Below are 19,802 nucleotides of genomic sequence, written 5' to 3'. Positions count from 1 at the left end.
CTAGAAGGGAGAAATATGTCTATCTCTGTGATAGTTTTCTGACCCTGCAGAATGAAAAGGAATGTGCTTTATTTTCAGTTGGTGGAGATCTGTTTATTGCCTTGCTAAGCATGTGACCCACTTTGAAGTCAAATTATCTTCCATATCCATGTTCTAGTTGCGGCTAAAGACACAAATGTTTGTAAAATACATTTTCAATTAGAATGCAGTTAATTTATATAAGTATTGTGCTATATTTAAAGCTTGAAACGACGTGTCAAAATTCTCTATTTCAATACAGGCATAGTATTTGCATTGCATTTGGAGCAAATGGTGGCTGCAGTGTTGTTGACAGATGTTGGTATAAATAAATTACTGCCCTTCTTGGAGTAAGTACACATTCCTGTGAGAGGTGCATAAAAAAGAAAGTAGCTTGGTCAAACAAAAATATTTTGAAATAAATGAACAGAATTCTTGCTTATATGTATCTCTTAATGCTACACAAATGTTACTTTTTACAGGAATATCTTCAGGAAGGTGCAGAACATTCCTGTGTAACTTACCCTCAGCTGAAGTCACCCATATAGGTTAATGAGAATTACTGTCGTTCTCAAAGTGGTGTATTTGCTTCGGTGCTTCTCCACATCATACCAGAGAGCACTACGTGTTGCCGGGCAAAGAGTGCCAGTCAGTGACTTGTGAGCATTTCAAGCATGGATTGCATGAGTGACCTCATTCACGTGCCAGGATGGGAGCACAGGCCAGGGAGCACAGGACTGGGCAATCGTGACTGTGGGAGAAAATACTCTAGCAGGGATTGTTGGGGCCAGAGTCAGCACACTGCTATAGCAATGAGCTATAGGCATGATATGCAGCATGCCGAAGCAAGAAGATGCCTGAGCTAGTAAAAGGAATTGCTGCTGTAAATCAACTCTTTCTGCTTGGTTTCAGTTCCTGGGTAGATGGTGTCTATCCAACCAGATTTCAGTTCAGCGTTACGCCTCTCTATTATAGGGAAAGATTGTCTGTGTCTTTCAATATGACCAAACCTCTTTTGTAAACTAAATAATCAGCCATTATAAATTCATCACTTCATTCATTCCTCAGGGATCTCTGGTACTGATTTTTAGAGTCTTAATATTGATTTAACTCATCAGACTTTATTTTTAAAATCTTACAATTTCTGGAAATGTAGAAAATTTTTTCTTGAAGGGGGTTCATCAATGAGTTTTTAAATATATCTGCAGCAGGTTGGTCAAAATATATGAATGCTCTGTTTGACAGTGGACAGATGACACATGCATGTCGTTCCTCCTCTTTAGTAATATGTGCAACGAATACTGCTTTTTTATTCTGGGATGCAAGAAGAGGTTTATGAATCTGCAGCTATTTGTGGTGTTAGGCTTCATCCATATTATCAAGCTAAATTCTTATATTAGTGCTTAGTGAATGGAATTTCTTTTGGCAGATAGATCATTAGAATTATTGATTTGCATCTCTTTGTGTGGCTTTATTTTTTTCCAGATCACATAGATCTGAGGGTTGTGCTGCTTAGCCTCTCTGTATGTGATTTATGACATCCATAGCAAGAATCTTCTTAGCTAATTTCAAAGCTGAGCAAGTATTAATCCTAACATCAGAGATACAGCTGCATTTCTGACCTAAAGGGCCATTGTTTCATTAGGCCTGATTAAATACAGCATTATTCCAGTTTTCCTCTGGTGTAGATTTATATCAGTGTACAACTTCAGTAATGCGATAAATTAAAACCAGTGTGCCAAAACCTGATCAGCTGAAGTCAATAGCAGCAGTACTGCTGACCTCACGTAGCAGAATGACCTGTTTGAAAGAAGTTGCGATGTCCTCGTATCTCAACTTCCTCATGGCTTTTTGTGACTGAAAGTGGAAAAAGGCCAGCTTTTGGGTTTTTTTTCTTTAGCTTTCTGTATGCTCTTAGCAACGTGCTATTGTGCTTTTGCAAAACACAGTATATATCTGTTACAGTGTCCAGTTCAAAGGATACAGCTCTGCTGCCATTGTCTGTTTTGTTATTGTTTGCTCTGCATTCGCTAGGCCTACAAAAAGATCTGATTTACTGCCGTACTGTTACCCAACCGTGGCACATTCTTGTGGCTTTAACTGTTTGACATATCCTTAAGAATGGTTTTCATTTGATTTTTAAAGCATAATTGGTCAATGAAGGGAAGTTTACTGGCCCATATGCTTGACCCTTATTTAATGAATAGAAGCTTCTCCTGCTCTGTAAACCATTTGTTCCTGTTGAGCTTGCTAGCTGGCTTTTCATACTTTAAAGTGTTTTTTGGATGATGTAACATGGACTGTCCCATTTGATAGTGGGGATTTAACACCATTTACCTCAGTGCAGCTCTGACAGTTTTACCAGCTGAGGATTTGGCCCTGATCTCTGCTGCTTTAATTTCACACAGGCTCTCTTCCAGCGTCTCTGGTCAAGGTTAAATCAGCTTTTCACAGCAGTCAGAGAAAACATCATTGATTCATTCTATATTCTACATATGAGCCTTTATTTTATTCGTGTCTGTTCAGAGATGTCTATGTCAAGTGCCAAGCAGCTATCTAAACACTGAATATCTCCTTGTAATAGAGTTACACAGTTCCCTTAAAATGGTGTTTGAATTCCAAGTTTTAAGGCAGTAACATGAATCGGCCATATCACAGTGTCCATGGTGGCAAATGAAAGACAAAGATGACAAGAGGTGTGACACAGTTCCTGAGATTACTTTGCTGCTTATGTGTGTCATAACGTCTCTCATGTGTCTTTATCCTTTTGTCATGTGAAAGTGCTGTGTATGTACCAGTAGCAGGGCCGTTCCATGAAGAAATGTCATTAGGTACATGTGAGGAGCCTTCTCTGAGAGGAAAGGTATATAAACTGCCACAGTAAATTGTTCCCATTTTCCTGTTTTAGTTCCTTCCAACTGTAGTGGACTTTGACTAGATTGCTAGCTCCAGCCTTGCCGGAATAAAATATCTGCCTTCTCCAAAAAGTCAGGAGTGCTGTGCTTCAGAGAGAGCACATCATATTTATTTAGGGAATAAGCACTCAGCATAAGTGGATTCTGCCTAGCTTCTGGGAACCGGCAGCTTATGCTGGGTACCCTTAGTAACTCACTCTGAAACTTACCATCTATTCAATAGCATAGGAATTCCCATTTTAGTATCATGGTACCTATATTTACAGTGTTCACACCATATAAGATACATCATCTTCAGAGGCATCCACTGAATATGGGAAACTTGGATAACTCCAGCTGTTGTTATTGCTTTTAACCCAGTGAGCTTCTGGGAATTACTCCCACTGTCTCTTATGTTATGATAGCGCAGTGCATAGTTTTGTATGACATCTTGATTTTACTATAACTAATACGGAGTCCATATTGTAGCAAAAGATAGTTTTAATCTGATATATGAAAGAATAAGAGAAAGAAGAGGAGTGGAGAGATAATGTTGAAAATTTTAGAGATTTTGAGATTCATTGGCAGTGGTGGTTGTAGACCTGTTCGCCTCAGATCAATCCTGCATGAAAATGAGATTGGTCTCATGCTTACCCTAGCTTGCCTTGACTGAAATGGATCTCCAGCTAGATCCCTTTGGTAGATCCATGACAGGGAAATATTTGGATATCCTGCTAAACCATTTTGCAATTCCTTTGCGCCATTAGACTGATGAAAAAAACCCAAAACAACCACCGCAACCTGGGCCAAGATCTGGGCTTACTTTCCAGTTTCCATATGGGATACTTTATGGTATGTGAAAAATAGAGGAGACACCTGTTTCTATACAAGTTATGTTAAAGTTCTGCTGGGCTCATGTGAAAAACAAAATGTTTGCTATTGCATCCAGGACCAGTTGAGAGCTTGTGCTTTTGTGTCCTGTTGCACAGTAGGAATGATAATCCAAGCACGTCATTTTTGATTGCTGTTGCTTCATTTTCCACCTGCCTTAAATCTGCTTTGCTGCACACCAGCATCTCAGCAAATGTCGATTCCCAGGAGCCACGTCTGCCAGTTTCCTGCCATAACGACCAAACCACACACGAAGGATTCCTCCCAGTACGTGGTGTACTCATTTGGCCTTGGAAACACAGTCCCGTTGCACGGGATCATCTTTAGAGGAAGTCATTTAGGTTGCTAAGAGTGAAAGAGAAATTCTTAATGAAGAAATGTATAAGGTGTCACTGTTTAAATCTCATGAGCAGATCAGGGATATATTGTCCCTGTGTACAGCAGTAAGGCAAGGAACATTTTCTTTGCTGTTGCAAATGGAGAGATCACGACACTGGAAAGGCAGGGGGAAAAACCTCACATAAAACTCTTTTTAAACATCTTTAGCTTACAGTTCTGGTTTTTTTCTTCCTTTGCCAACCTGTTACTTTCTACATTGCCAAATTCCATCTCAGACTGATCACAGTGGTTTCAAACTGCTGTGTTCATACCTCTGCATGGGCACCTGACCCTTGAAGGGGGAAGCTATGGTACGTGGCCTCCGGCTTTCCCTGGTTACAGGTTTCAGACAGGAGGGTGAGTGCTTCTACGAGGCTGAGGAGCTGTAGCTGATCCTGAATGAACAGAGTCAGCAGCAGGAAGGATTTTGTATGCCCATTGTAGAACTGAGCAGTCCCTCTACCAGATCTGCCACTATCCAGAGCACTAGGGATACCTGCTGCATCAAGAGAGGCGTGACCAGCAGGTCAAGGGAGGTGATCCTGCCCCTCTACTTGGCTCTTGTGAGACCCCACCTGGAGTACTGCATCCAGCTCTGGGGGCCCCAGTACAGGAGAGACATGGAGCTGCTGGAGAGAGTCCAGAGGAGGGCCACGAAGCTGATCAGAGGGCTGGAGCACCTCTCCTGTGAGGACAGGCTGAGAGAGTTGGGATTGTTCAGCCTGGAGAAGAGAAGGCTCCGGGGTGACCTTATTGCAGCCTTCCAGTACCTGAAGAGGCCTACAGGAAAGATGGTGAGGGACTGTTTATGAGGGAGTGTAGTGACCGGACAAGGGGTAACGGGTTCAAGCTGAAGGAGGGTTGATTTAGATTAGATGTTAGAAAGGAATTCTTTACTGTGAGAGTGGTGAGGCACTGGAACAGGTTGCCCAGAGAGGTTGTGGATGCCCCCTCCCTGGAAGTGTTTAAGGCCAGGTTGGATGAGGCTTTGGGCAACATGGTCTAGTGGAGGGTGTCCCTGCCTGTGGCAGGGGTTTGGAACTAGATGATCCTTAAGGTCCCTTCCAACCCAAACCATTCTGTGATTCTATTCTATGAAATGTTTTGCACTGACAGTAGTTTCTTTCTTTTTGTCCTAATAGCAATGTTCAGCCTGCAGCTGTTTCCACTGCAGAATGCCTACATTAAACTCACTCACTCTGAAAGAACCAGTAGAAATCTGAATAATGAAAGTTGCTGGGGCCTCTGGGAGGTAAAATAATTTTAGGATAGCTTCACATGTTCAATGTATTTGCTGCTTTATGGATTATTTCCATATCAAATCTTTGTTTTCATAGAATTTGACTCTAGCAAAGCATGGGGAAAATTTGTTCTGTGAATCTGAATACCCTCAGTTCACAAGTTCCTGAACTTTAGTTGCTAGGAGTATCAAAATCTGAGCCAAGCTGAAGTGCAGCCCATTTTGTAGCAGGCAGAGCAAAACTCTTGATCTCAAACATCTTGGCTTATCCAAGATCCAAACTCTGGCCCAAGCTTCACAGCTTTTAGCCCATGTCTCATAGTGACATCTATGGTTCTGCTTTTGTCCAGAGGGTCCTACCAAGAAACCACTTGTCATGTCATTAATCCAAAATTACGTTTTTAATGGTAAGAGAAGCTTAGTGTTGCCAGAGGTAAATAGAAGATGTCAGAAGGAATATTCTCGTACACTTCATCGTGTTTTTGCTAGACTCATATTTGAGGCTCAGCTCCTCACCTCAGCTTCAGGCAGAGATTGCACAGCTGGTTCGTAGCAAAGAAGGGACATGCTGCGCTAGGTTGCTGCTAAGCAGAGAAAGTGGTTAACTGTGTGTATGTCTGCACTTCTGTCTCTCTGCAGTGTGTTCGTTGTTGAACTGGACAGCTATCATGGAAAGACCACTGGTTTTCTTCCCATGTTCTTTAACTGTAGTCACATGTGGCCAAGCTAAACCCCCACAGTGCAACTGTTTTTTCCTATTTACACATGTTACTAAGAAACATCAGCTAAGGATATGTTATTACAAGTTTGGGAATGACCCCATTCTTGGCACAGGGCCAAGCCAAACATTTTATTGCATTTAAAAAAGCAAAATGTGATAGAGGCAGTAGTTATAATTATGATTGGCAAGCAGAGGTGGAGTGCTACTATGAAACAGAAAGATGGGAAATTCCAATAATCCTAATTAATAAGCACAGTCATTAATTCCATCAGTGGGATTATAAAACAGAAATGTCTTTCTGTCTTAAGAGCAGTTTGGCCAGGAAAGGGAACAGGAGACAAACTGTAAAAAAAGACTGATTCATGGATCAAGGCACCTTGATATGATAAAGATGTTCACATTGAGATTTTTTAAAAAACTTGTTTTTCTTAGATTCATTAAGCTTCTTGTCTATAATAATGATAAAAATTTAAAACCAGAAATATGATGTAAGTAGCAATGAAACAGACCTAGAGGGGGGAAATAAATGATGAAACAGTCTTATGAAATAGACAAAGAAGAGTCTAAAAAACATTTAATTGTCTCTAAGCACAGCGCAGAATGCTTTCTCTTTGTCACACCAGTACTGTTGTAAGCAATTTCTTAGTCCTCCCCTTCTCCTGTTTACGTATACAAGAGGGAATACGTTGCTTTCTCTTTGACGGTCTGTTGTTAGAACATATGAACCACAACATTCTAGTAACAAAATTACCCTGTTTTTGTGGTTATTTTCTGAAGAGGGACAGTAATTCTGAAATGACTGTTTTCCTCTCTTTGTACTGGTTATTTCATTGTGGACTCTAAATGCTGGCATGAGACACACTGACTGCACTGGAGTAGAATTTGGAGGGGATGTTACTGGCGCACCCACTTGCACTGTTCTGCTTGAGAGTTTGTCAGTTTCGGTTGCAAACCGCTCCTTGCAGAGATTTATAAGTAGGTCATAAAAGTTCCCTCCCAGCTAAAATTTGCACTTCTTTTAAGTTTTATGACACAAGCACGAAATAGAAGTCTGATTTTTTCATGGGATATATTTCATCATAATGCATAAAGATTTACGCACTTAAATCCCATTCTTGTTTGGGAGTGTTACACATCAGACTCCATCCGCGTGCATCGGCATAGGGATATAGAGGCAAATCATCACCTGGTTGTCCCTAAACTCAGTGAAGCCCACAGAACAATGCTGATTTACACCAGCCAGTCTGGCTTATAGTCAGTGTCCTTCATTTGCTGGCTGCGGCCAAATTGGTTTTGTCAGTCCTTTGACAAATTTCAGTATACTTTCAGTATACTTTCTAAACTAATGGTGGAGGAGAGGGAGAATCCATGTCAATATACCTTATAAAGCTGGAGTCAGAACAATATATAACAGATATTAGAGTCTGAAATAAACCTCTTTTTTTTTCTCTATCAATCAGAACTAGCAGCCTGAATCCAAACTGATCGGCGCTAATGATGTCCATTGGCCTCATTCTTTCTGTGAAGAACTATATAAAGCAACAGCTTGAAAAGTGCTGAGTCCACAATATCCACATCCCCTTTCAGAGGATGATCTCCACTGTTATGCCAGGTACAAGGTTTATTACACACACTGAAAAATTGACATTTCATTTGTTTATGAGTTATATTTCATGTCAGACATAAGGATTTATGCAGTTTTTCCCTGTCTGTTACCATTTGTGGGCAAAAGCTGTGCTTCGGTTCATGAGCACCATTTACAAACAAGCACTGGCTGTAAGAGAAGCTTATGGGCTGTCGTGTCAAAGGTCCCCTTCCTTCCTGAAACTTTAGCAGACCTATCAGAGATTTATGGTTCTTTTCCAAGAGTACCGACTGTTCTTCCACAAACTCTTGGAAGATCTTCCTGTTTAGCCAGAAGCCAGATCTTCAGGTAGTTGTGGTGAAAGCTGTGGGCTAGACAATTAAAGGATAGTGTAGTTGAAATGGTGCCAAATCCATCCTAAGTATGGGCTTTTTGCAAAAACACCACAGAAATACTTAGGCTGCCATTGCACATTATGCTTTTTCTAATAACACTGTTGCTATTTTACCAATCCAGTTTTCAGGGATTTATTTCTCTTTTGTAGACACAGCCACACTGTATTTCCTTAGCCAATAACTAGGGCCATGTGAAATACTCTCTGTCAAATCCCAAACCACCAAACACCGGCCAGGTTTCAGTTTTCATTATGAACTTAAAATTCAGACCAGGATGGTCTGTTGAGGAAATGGTTTGTTAAGGTTCACAAACCTTGCAAACAAACTTTGGCCCTATTTTGATTAACCCCACTTCTAATGGGAGGAGGCATGTTTGAAAACCAGGTTGAAGATGGCTCCTCCTGATGCATTTCCCAGGTCTTTGGCTAAGCCAACCAGACAAACCAAGCCTCCACTTAGCCATCGCTTCTCAACAAAATTTGTAGCATGGTCTGGCACTCTTTACCTCTCAGGTGGTTAACCTATGTTGGAGCACAGCACTGAAAGAGCCATTTCAAATGATTTTGAAACATGCCTCATTCTCAGTACAGGCATGGAACTAGCTAATCAGAGCTGCATGGATATAGTGTTCAGGCTTCTTGGTCTCTATCCAAGGGTACTCAGAGCTCAAGGTTTTAAGTTACTGCTCAGTTAGTTATATATTCAGAACAGAATGACAATTTTAACTTCTAAATAAGCTGATTAGAAAACTCCCCTCACCCCCACTTTTAATGCTCTGAAACAACTCTCACCATTACAGCACTCAGTGTGTGGGGGGGTGTATGCATGATGGAGATATTTTTGCTTTTGTTTTTTGTCTCTCCTAGTGTTATATTCCTGAGACATTGTTTTATCACCAGATGAAAGCCTTGGCAGTGAAATATTGCCGTGTGGCTTACATTAGTGATAGTAATAGTCTGCTCCAGAATTACCCACCCAACATGCCTTTGAATTTGTTTGATTGAATTGACCCGTCGAGGTCTCAGACATGGCTAATCTTTGTTCTCTGGCAGACTGTCTTCGTTAGGACATGGCAGAATCCTGCAGAAGCAGCATTCTGCTGGGATAGTGTCATTTCACAGCACGCAGAGCTTACCATCAGTAAGTTTGTTACCTGGCAGCAGAGCGTGTATTTAAATGAGTGTTGGGGTTTTTGTTTGGGTTTTTTTCCCCTATACATGCTAGCTGCAAAGCTGGATTTCCTCATACCAGCTCATACTACACGGGAAACCGAAATAGGCAGACTGTACATTAAGGGAAATTCTAAGTCTGGGAGAGGCACTAAATCTACTATTGGTTGTGGCACTGTTGAAGCTAATTCTGGCTGGCAAGTATGAATGAGATTGAGTAATGCTGCAATCTGTCACCTCTCACCCTAGTTAGTGTGACAGCACTTGCAAGGCGTCCCATGTAAAAATAAAACATATCTTAAAAATGTGTTAGAAACTGGGATGAGGCGAGTTATTTGATTTGAAACACAGAGTTATCAAAGAAACCAGCCCTCTTTTGGTTCAGCTGTATGCATGGAGCAGCAGTTGCTTCTAAGAGTACTGTGGGTTTGTAAACTGTCCATGCAAAATATTTTCCTTCCTCTCTCAATACCTTAGTTTATCTATATATTTAGATGTCCAACTTTCCATTCTTGATGTTCTGTTCAAGTTTATTTCACTGTAATGAGTCACGTAAAAGAAGTCAAAAATTTTTTTGCTGTGTGGCTGAGAGGCTGAGCTGTTTCCATCTTAGTGAAAGGGGGAGAAAGAATGGGAAGACATACTTAAGAGGGAAGTAGAGGATTTGATGCATGTATGTCTAACACCAAGCATCAGAATATTATCTGCAGATTGGGACATATATTGAGCATAAAAACCCCCCATCTGAAATTGATTAAAATACATCTTTTGATCCTGAATGTATAAATTGATCTGTCACAGTCACTGCCACAAGGTGTTCTTGAGATTAAGAAGAAAATCTCAACTATCTTGGAAAAGGGACAATGTGTCAGGTGGAGAAATGATGAGGAGAGAGCAGGAACCACCAGGAGAAAGAAGGGAAGTGATAGTGGATGAGAAGATGGAAGAGCCTAGTGCCAGCTGGGAAGTGAAAACAGGACTAGGGCAGGGGGAAGAAGAGAGGGAGGGAGAGGTGTGTTAAAGAGGAGTCTAGATCATGAAGCAGGGGAAAACTGGAACTAACTGGCTGGGTAAAGATTTGAGGGCAAACAGCTGATGAGAAGGCAGGTATAAAGACTGTATGTGTTGGAACATGGGAAAGTGAGATATGGCAACAAGGAAAGGTAGATGGTGAGGGAAGTTGTCACAGAGCGGCAATAAAGAGTAGATGAGGAGCTACAATGTAAAATGGGAATTGACGCTGTCAGAACAATAAAACTAGGATTGGGACAAGAAAAGGGACTGTGCATAGGCATCCAGAGGACTCAGTTTTGTTAGGCAAGGAGACAGATGTGCTGGGAGCACCCGGTGGAAAGGTTTCATGAGAAAGATGAAATTTGGATCCTGAGGCAGCAGCAGGGAAGAGATTAATGAAAATAAAGCTGTGTCAGAGAAGGTGAGACAGGAGGACTAATGCTGACATGAGATAGACAAATAGCCGAAGAACATGGAATAGTACATGTGATATTTAGGTCCTCTCACAGTTCCTCTGCTGTCAGCAAAAGTCTGTTTAAATGCTAGCAGAGTGTGTGTCATCCCGCTTCAGTGTTGCCAATAAAGAAGTCAACAGCCTATTGCTATAAGCTATTCCATTAAATTAAATTACTTAGATCTGTGTGGAAAATTGATATGGTTGACAGTACAGTGCTTACAAGTAATTGCATGATGGAACTTCGGGTTTTTTTGCTTTCAAAAACATAAAAAACAAGCCAAATTGTACAGAAAAATATATTTTGGGAGTACTATTAGAGTTTCCTGTAAGCACCTGTAAGTTTTAAAATTTCCAAAGCACTCTGAACTTTGCAATCATGATTACATTTCCCTGCCCTATTCCATAAATTTGCTCTCTGATACCATCTTGAATTGTAGGCATACTGTTCTTTTGGGGTTTTTGTTGGGTATTTTTTCTCCACAGGCCATTTACTCACTGACTGCTTTGGGAGTGAATCAGGAATGAGTACTGGGGCAAGGTATTGTCTTTAATTCTCTTGCTTCATTTGTTACAACAAACCTGTGAGATGTATAGTGATGGAACAAGGCAGCTGTAGAAAGAAAAAGAACAAGTCATATGGCTACGATAGTTGAATATGGGCTCACACAGTTGGATTCTTTCCCTTTCCCTTCACCATTTGGTCCCTGTGCCTTGCCAGGCATCACACTTTTCCACAGGTGGTCACTAATTGTGTGCTCCTCATTTCTGAGGTCTGAACAGGAGACTCTAGGGTCTGGTTTGCACAAGTGCTGAGCGTTCACAGCTGGAACTGAAGTTAGTGGTACTTGTGTTTTAAACACATAAAGGACTATGTAACGTTATCCATATGATAAATTTTAAGGGAACTGGTTAGTGAAGTCAACTGGCATGAAAAATACAGGGATTTGAACATGGAGGAAGTTTGGAATTTCTCAAGTCAAAGGTACAAAACTATCTGTAATATGGATCCCAACAAGGTGTGTGGAAAAGACTTACCAAGAGGGCCCCAGCCCTAACTGCATGAATAACCATCTCAGAGGGGATATTAAGAGTAAGCAGGGAGCTTACAAGGGATGGAAAAAAGGATTGACCAGCAAAGAAAGCTATGTCTTAGATGTCAGGAAGTATACAGGCAAACTGAGAACTGCCAGGAATCAGACTGAGTTGAAATTAAAGCAAGCAGCAAGAAGTTCTTTGGTCATAGAAATAAAAAGAGAACAAGAGAAGAAAGGAGATGAAATTGGAATACTATATGAACTAAAGATATAGCAGGAATTTGATTCTCAAAGTATAACCCAAAAAAGTGAGCAAATACTTTACCTCATTTTTCAAATAAGGGTAATGATGGGCAGGATAACAAACAGGATTGAGGATGTGGAGAAACCAAATAAGGTAAAGCAAAATTCAAAATGCTTACTGCGATCAAGTGAGGAGTGGATAATCTCCACTTCTGAATGCTGAAAGAATTGTCACATGAAATTGCAGGTCACAGGCAAAGTAATTTAATAAATCTATAACAGGGCTGGGGTGCCAGGTAACTAACAAGAGCAAATGACACATTACTATGAAATTATATTTAATATTTCTAGTAAATTGAAAGCACAAGTTTAGTGCTGCTGAGAGGGAGGAAATCGGATTTGGGGAATTTACTTGCCTTCTAGGCTCACCTCCCTAATATGCAGCATTTTAGATTATATTTTAAAGATAAGGACAATTAGAAATGGTGCTGAAAAGAACTAAATTGCAGATGGGGTGTATCAAATTTTGTCCTGCCAGGATAATCTAATAACCAGGTTTGATATTCAGTGGATTTTGTCTGTGTGTACTTCACTGAAAATTTCTTGTAGATTATATATGGATAATATAAGTCATGAAGAGGCAACAGACAGGGTTTAACACTAAAGCTTCAAGGGTAAAAGGGTACGCAAGAGTGGCTGGTACTTACAGGTGAAGGACAGCTGGCAAGAGAACACAAGTGAACGTTTGCAAAGATGGTTTTGGTCCTTACCTACTCAAATATTTTCATTAATGATGCTGGCTCAGAATTAACTGTATGCTAATAAAATCTGCTGTTGACTTCAAGATGGGAAGCACTGTCAAAAACAGGAGAGATCCAAATACCATATAAAAAGAATTGTATGACACTCAGGACTGGACTGTTTGTGAGTTCATGTACTTAAAGAGCTAAAGCCAGAAATTTCTGCTCTGGGCTGAGAACTCATCAATTTTCCTATGCGTGAGGAGGAAAAAGGCCTGGGGTTTTGGATTACATTGTGACAACAAATGTTCGTGTCATTTGAAGGAACCCAGGAATTAGCAAATGAAACACTTAAACTATGTCAAAGATGGCATCAGCAAAGATAGGAAAGTATTAATACTATTTTACAAGGCACAGGTGAGATCCAAGAAGGGTATACCATGTGCAGTTTTGTCCCTGTGTGGTGAAGAATGATTTTCTAATTTAAACTAGAACCTATGTCTATCTAATGGGAGAAAACAAAACCAGCTTTGCCTACTTTGTCTGGTAGAAAAAGAGACTGAGGCAGGAAATTGTTAATCTCTGTAAATGCAAGTGAAGAGGTGGACCTGGTTTGAAGGTATGAGGGCAGTGAGAAGGAGAATAGTCAATAATGGATTTCAGGAAGAGTTCTCTAAGCTAAAGGAAATTAAGGGCAAAAGAATGCACAAATACAAGTTACATGTGTATGCATTAGCCTAGAAACTGGGATGAGCTTTGTGAGTATAAGAAGGCTACTGAAAGGCTTCTAGTAGAAGAGAGATGAGCAAAAAATGATGTACCACAGCTGCAGCTAGCATCCCTCTAGTGCATACTGACTTCCCTGCTGTTTTCTCTCCCTCTGACCGGCAGCGGTCTGGATTCCTCTCTCCAAGCTCCACGCAGGTTGCTACATGTTCCCTTTTAAATATGTTTGTTGTTGCCATGTCCTTTGTGCCAGTACTTGCTGATTTTCTGAGGCCAGACATTACAAGCACAATAGTCACAGAAGAGACAAGGAATCTTGTCTTGCCAGCCCATTACAGCCTCATAAGTCTCACAGATGTTCAAATATATTGGTTTTGAAATGAAACTCCCACTATGTGGTTGAATTATTGCTGCTAGTGAAGGACCTGCCTCCACCCTATCTGGCTTCCCTTTTTTGTTTAGTGGTGCTTTCATGGTTGTTTGCGTGACTGGCGTATCTTATTTCCAGTGCTGGCTAAAGCTCCGTGTTCCCAAATTCTGGGCTTGGATCCATTTATCGTGACACATGGACTTTCTGCACTTATTCCATAGTAATATTCATATTTTTCTCTACCTTTGTCTTACATTTGCCCACAACAATGGGCTGGGTTAAGCTTGAACATCCATCCCTAACCCAGTATCTCATTTCTGAGGATGGCCAGGGCCAGATGACTGAAGAAGGTTGTGGGAAGAGGGCAAATGTAGCGAGACTTCCTCAAAACACTCTTCAGGCTCCAGGAATTTGTGGCTCGGGTAATTCCTGAGCCAGAGATGGGGCCTTTGTTTTTAATAGCTCTGATGGATTTTTCTTCTGTGAATTCGTTCATGAATTTTTAAGTGCAAGTTAACTTGTGGTATCCCACAACATCCTGTGGCAAGGGGTTAGCTGGCTTTACTGTGAGTTAAGAAAGGGAAAAGCTACCTTTTTATTTGTTTGAAAAATACTTCCTGCTTTTCATTTGATGCCCTCTGGCTTGTATACCAGAAGAAATAGTGTGTAGTTGTTTCCTATTTACCATGCTTATGCCACTTGTGATTTTACAGACATCTATCATATTGTCCCTTAGGCTGAAGGATCTTAGTCTACTTAATCATTCCTTAGATGGAAGCCAGGCCATAACTTTTGTCAGCCTTGGTATCCTGTCTGTAGCTTTACCAGATTTATTAATTGTTTGGGTGTAGTGGACAGTGGTTTCCTCCTGTGGCAGTTTGTACTGGGATTTCGTATCCAGCCAGTACTGAAATGTGAACTGATAGCACCCTTGAATTCCCAAGAGCTCAGTCAGCTGGTGTTTTGGTTTTGAGCCTTTAATGTGGCTCTGTCCAGTGCTCCAAGCAGTGCTCTGAGCTGCCAGCTTTGCAGACCTCTTCAAGGTGCTTAACATTGCCCTGTTCCTTCCTTACTTCTTTCTGCCACTCTCTTTTCCTTGTCAATCCTTTTCCCTGTATGTACACATCCTCTCTGGCCTTCTGCAGACCCTTTCACCCCATCTTATCCCAAGTATAACAAGCATAGCTCTAAAAAATAAATCTCTTCCTAACAACAAACCTTACAATTTCAATTGCTAGCAGATCAGAGCCTGTCTAGTCTACCTCTCCCCTGGCTTCCCAACCTTTGCTTGCCAGCTCCTGGTCCATCATCACTTCCTACCTATTTCTTTGTATTTCTACTACCAAAGCCCTAGGGTGTCCCCTCCTTGCTGTCTCCTGCCCTTGCACTCCCTACCTATGCTAACTTCCCTGGCGTAGCCATCATAACTATTCCCCAAAGCAGCCTTCCTCGAGCTGATGATCTTGAGCACCTCCTGAAAGTGGAAATGTAGCCCTGTCCATGTTGCCAACACAAGAGCCACAGCTCACCCCCTCAGCCTGCCTCAGCTCACCTTTGCACAGGGAAGGGAAGGCATGGGAAGGCATGGGAAGGAGTAGGCAGCCGTCTGGTAGCTGCATGCACAGAGAGATCTTCAACCTAGCCGCAGCCTTTGGTCCTGTCAGCTTCTTATCCCGTGCCACCACTGGCTCAAAGTGAATGCCCTCATTTTCAAGTGCCTGTCAGAGAAGGGGAGAAAGCTTCCAGGAAGGTAAAAAAAGCAAAAATACCACCCTGGAAAAGGAGAGTCAAAATTGAGTTGCCTCTTTCCCTGCTCCTTCTTGCAGTTGTCTTGGGGCCACACAAGTAAGCTTACCCCCATCTGAGAGCTGCTGCCTTCTCTGCCCCACAGACTGAGGCACTTCAGAATATTCTTACAGTTTTCCCGGTTTTCAGGACCACTTCTGTGTGGCATCATTGTATGTTAATTGTCTAAGGCAGAGCTAGGAGGAAGCAGAACCCAGCAAACCACTGGGCCATGCATGTAAATCAGTGGAATCACCCTTCCATCTTCTGGTTTAGGCATTGCTTTTCTCCCTCTCTTTCGCAGGTCTGACCAGAATCTCTTCAGAGATCAAAAGATGTCTGGCTTCATCTTGTCTGCATTCAGATACATTAAACTCCTCGTGCTTGCTTGGGAATTGGCTGTGATTGTTATCATGTGATTAACTGGATAGCCTGTTCTTGTTACCTTTGGCTACTACAACAGGAATGTGGTGAACTACACGGTTGGTGCCTCTGAGTCCCTCTAGTTAGTGACAGGCTTCGTTCTTATAAGAAAACTTGGGTAGCTAGATTTGTGACAGTAATATTGAGACTTACGATAAATGCCAAATGCGATGGCATATAGTGGTGGCAAATACTCAAGTGACTGGCAATAGGTCCGGTACTGCAAGCCACCGCTGACATCAAGAACATTGAGCACTTTTGTCCAAAGCAATTTTGGTAGTACCCCCCCACCTTACTGGGGAGTGGAAGTCTTTTCAGCATTCTGCTGTGCACCCTTCCACCTTGCTTTGAAGGCTTTCTCCTGATCAGTAGACCACTGGATTATTTTGTGCTGGTTTTTGGCTGTAATGGTTGCTGTCATTTGTAGAACTACTGTTAGTGACTTTATCATGGCTAGATTTTGAGCTGCACATGGAAAGTCATTTCTGGTTTCAGCTTGTCTTGTATCTTCTTGAAATGTGGCTTTACATGATGGAGAATATTGAATAAAGTAATTATTCTTGTTCCTGTCTCACACCGAGAAAAAATTTCTGGTTAGTTGCATGATTTGTGCTGACCTGCTATTGGTGGGTTGGCCTGCCAGTGACACCAAACGTTGCACTCTAATATGCTTTTGTGTATGTGTTTGTTTCATCCTGAAAATTTGCACTGATTAAGAATTAGTGAACTGATAAATTAAACCAGTCTTGTATTACTTGCTTAATAATGTTGTATTTCCAGCAGACTGGAAGTAAGTCTGATATAAGTTTGTTAATCTAATATATTCATAGAAACCTTTTTATGGTGGTAGGTTAATTAACTGTAAAAGACACTTTAACTTATCGTTTGCTTGCTACCAGTCCAAATCTTTGCTGAGGCCAAAACTGGCATCTGTGCGAACTGTTTGCTACATTATTCCCATGGCCTAGTCATCCCTAACTGCCCTGAACCACAAATCATTTGCTCATTCCTGTTCAAGCCATCAGTCCAGCCCTCTGGGCTTTGCAGAATCCAGCAATAAATCTAGCTCTGATGACCCAGATCTTCTGAACCCTAACCTTAAAATTAAGGTTAATAGTCCAGAGACCCCTAACAGCAAGAGAATTAATCACAAGCCATTTGTCTCTGATAGCCTAGCTTCTAGTCCTACAGGTCATGCAGTACCCAACAATAAGACTATCTCTTTAGTCCTTGCTGTCGCAAAAGTAATCTGAATCCTAACCCTGACTTTTAACCCAACCTGAAAACCAGTATCTGATCCTGAATTAACCATGAATCTTTAGTCTGTGGTACAATGAAGAGATATCATTGGTTAGCCTTTGTGTTAATGACATCAGAAACTGAAAAATTATGGCTTACAGTTACCTGCTGTAAATTTCCATGCTAGCCCATGGACTCATGACAGCAAGTCTGAATGAGTAAGGATAATTTCTGGTGTTATTATGGTTAGAAATGCAACTGAAAGTAGCTGGCAGAAATGCTTAGTTTTGTGGCTGTGATAAGTTGACAGGTTATAATTAGGAGTAGGTCTGTGTATAGAAAATGAGGAACCAATGAATTAGCTTTACAACTGGATCATTTCCTCTTCAATGAGGCAAAGAAAAGGTCTGGAGCCAGAACCTTCTAGTGCTGGAAGCAAAGAAGAGACCTAGAGGCAGCATGGGCAGATGCTTCTTCAGATCTGAAAATACTGACCTGAAAAATCTAATCTTAAATACCCAATGCTGACCTGATCTTTATTCCAGTACCTACATAGAAACAATCCTCTCCAGCCTTGCAAGCTACAGAAAACTACAGTTTGTCTTTAAAACCCTAGACCTAATCTACCCTACCTCCAAGTGGCCAAGAATACTAAACTACATGGTCTTCCTGAGCTGTCCATCACCCTTTGCCTGGAAGACTTGCAAAATGAAGAATAAAAATTGTCCCATAGTGTCTCCTACTTGAAATCTTTCCCTATTCCAAGTGCTGCTGTTGTCTTAATGCAAGTATAGAGGCCAAGAACAGGTAAAGATCCTTCTGGTACCTTCTCTAGTGCTTGGTCTTTGAACATGGCAAATCTTCCATCCTGTAATAGAACCTGCTACGTAATAACAACCTAAAATACTCAGTCCGTGCTACTCTGAATGCTAAACCTAATTCAGCAGTTTCCCTACACTGGCAAGGGGAAAGGATGCCTTCTGATTTGGGTTTGAATATTAGTTGTTGTGAATGTTAGAATTTAGTTTAGGTTTACAGGTGGCTTCAGAAAGTGAGAAATTCTGTGGCTTACTCTACAGAGTAATTCTACTTGCCCAAATCTTGCAAGCCCCAAAGGACTGTTAAGGTTGCGGAGTAATGGCTTATAATTAGTTTAAGCCTATTGTAAGTCACAGTTCTTTCTTCAGGTTTGGGCAAGGCTTACAACTGAGGAATCCTAGCTTTAGCTTTATTACAGAAACTCTCAATTTCCAGTGAGGGAATATGATGGATGTAGCTACCAGAGACAAAAGTCTTACAATGAGTGTGATTCCTGCCGTGGGTTTCAGGCCTCTCCTTCAGGGTAGGGTTTAGGCTGTGAAGCTAGATTTGTTCCTTATTCTTACAGCCACTGAGAGGGTAAGATGTGGGGTGAGGTTAGTAGGGGAAAAGAAATTATGACTAATTTCTTATCCCTCATCAGACGCGACTAGGTTAAAATAGACTAGGACTAAACAACCTGCAACTCATGGGAACCATAAAATTAATTGTAAACTATTTGACCTGCAGGCTACTTACCTCATGTTGGTCATGTTGGCAAGTTCCCAGAATAAGAAAAGTCCCTGAAGTTCTAGACTTCCTCTCCCCCATCTTACCTCTTTCCCAAAAGACGGGTTCTTGAAGTGCTGAAATTACTCATCAGTTATTTTTTTCCTGCTAGCTGTGTCCTTCATCTTACCTGTTATGACTTGCAAGGTACAAGCGTAAAACTATTCAGAGACTTCCACCCCCTCAGCTTCAACCCTGAAAGGGAGGCTTGCCTCATTACAGAAAAAAAACTTAAGTAATTTCTGTCAAATGAACACATGACTCTGGCACAACTTGTAAGATTCAAGAGTACTATTGTTACTTTTTCTTTTCTGAAAGAAATTCTATCAGTACACCTAGCCATATTCCTAACCATGATCTGAAACAGAAATCACAAACCATTAGAGAAAAAAAAAAAGTTAATTGTGATCTAAGTCTTCCTGCTAACTACATCTCTCCATCTTTATCACAGCAAGACTTGCAAGACTCAGAAATAAACCTTGTTTTAGGTTTCTTCTCTTCCTGTCCTACAAATCCTAAGCATTTGAAAGAGATGCTTCAAAAGAAATTATTTGAAATTCCAAGGTTTTATATTAGAACAAGCTTTGTTGGTTTTCTTTTCCTAAAACCTGATTCTAACTATAGTATTCATTCTGAGCTGAGTCAGAGGCTAGACAGAAAAAAACGGTCATACACACTTTCTCCACACTAACAACTACTTTCTTCATCCTTCTCTACCAGCACCTGGCAAGATGTAGGCTTGTGTTTCATTCTAGATTTCCTTGTACTAAAATGCAACCCTTGAGCTGACCCTAACCCTAGCCTGAAGGCAGTAAAAGTAATTTGAGGCAGTTTACAATACAAACATATTTTACATTACAAACTCACATTTTTAAGCTGTATCCTTCACCTAC

At 41.1% G+C, this 19,802-nt stretch overlaps 1 protein-coding gene across 19 annotated transcripts in view; it reads left to right on the top strand.

The window, feature by feature from the left end:
* LOC142600499 (uncharacterized) overlaps positions 1-19,802 on the top strand; it is a 292,390-nt gene that overhangs the window by 202,528 nt on the left and 70,060 nt on the right. For 11 of the 19 annotated variants that reach the window (XR_012834013.1, XR_012834011.1, XR_012834019.1 and 8 more), the window contains exon 3: positions 7,603-7,754. Coding sequence is in view for 8 of the 19 variants with exons in the window: in XM_075745335.1 (XP_075601450.1) it covers positions 5,324-5,433; positions 7,603-7,608 (116 nt within the window). In the remaining 11 variants the exon portion in view is untranslated. Of the gene's footprint in view, positions 1-5,323; positions 5,434-7,602; positions 7,755-9,174; positions 9,271-19,802 lie in introns of those variants that run through there. The other 8 variants (XM_075745329.1, XM_075745332.1, XM_075745330.1 and 5 more) reach the window with 2 other exon arrangements.

This window comes from Balearica regulorum, chromosome 2 (genome assembly GCF_011004875.1).
Source record: "Balearica regulorum gibbericeps isolate bBalReg1 chromosome 2, bBalReg1.pri, whole genome shotgun sequence".
In the NCBI taxonomy this organism is placed as follows: domain Eukaryota; kingdom Metazoa; phylum Chordata; class Aves; order Gruiformes; family Gruidae; genus Balearica; species Balearica regulorum.
This window is presented reverse-complemented; position numbering and strand designations above follow the sequence as displayed.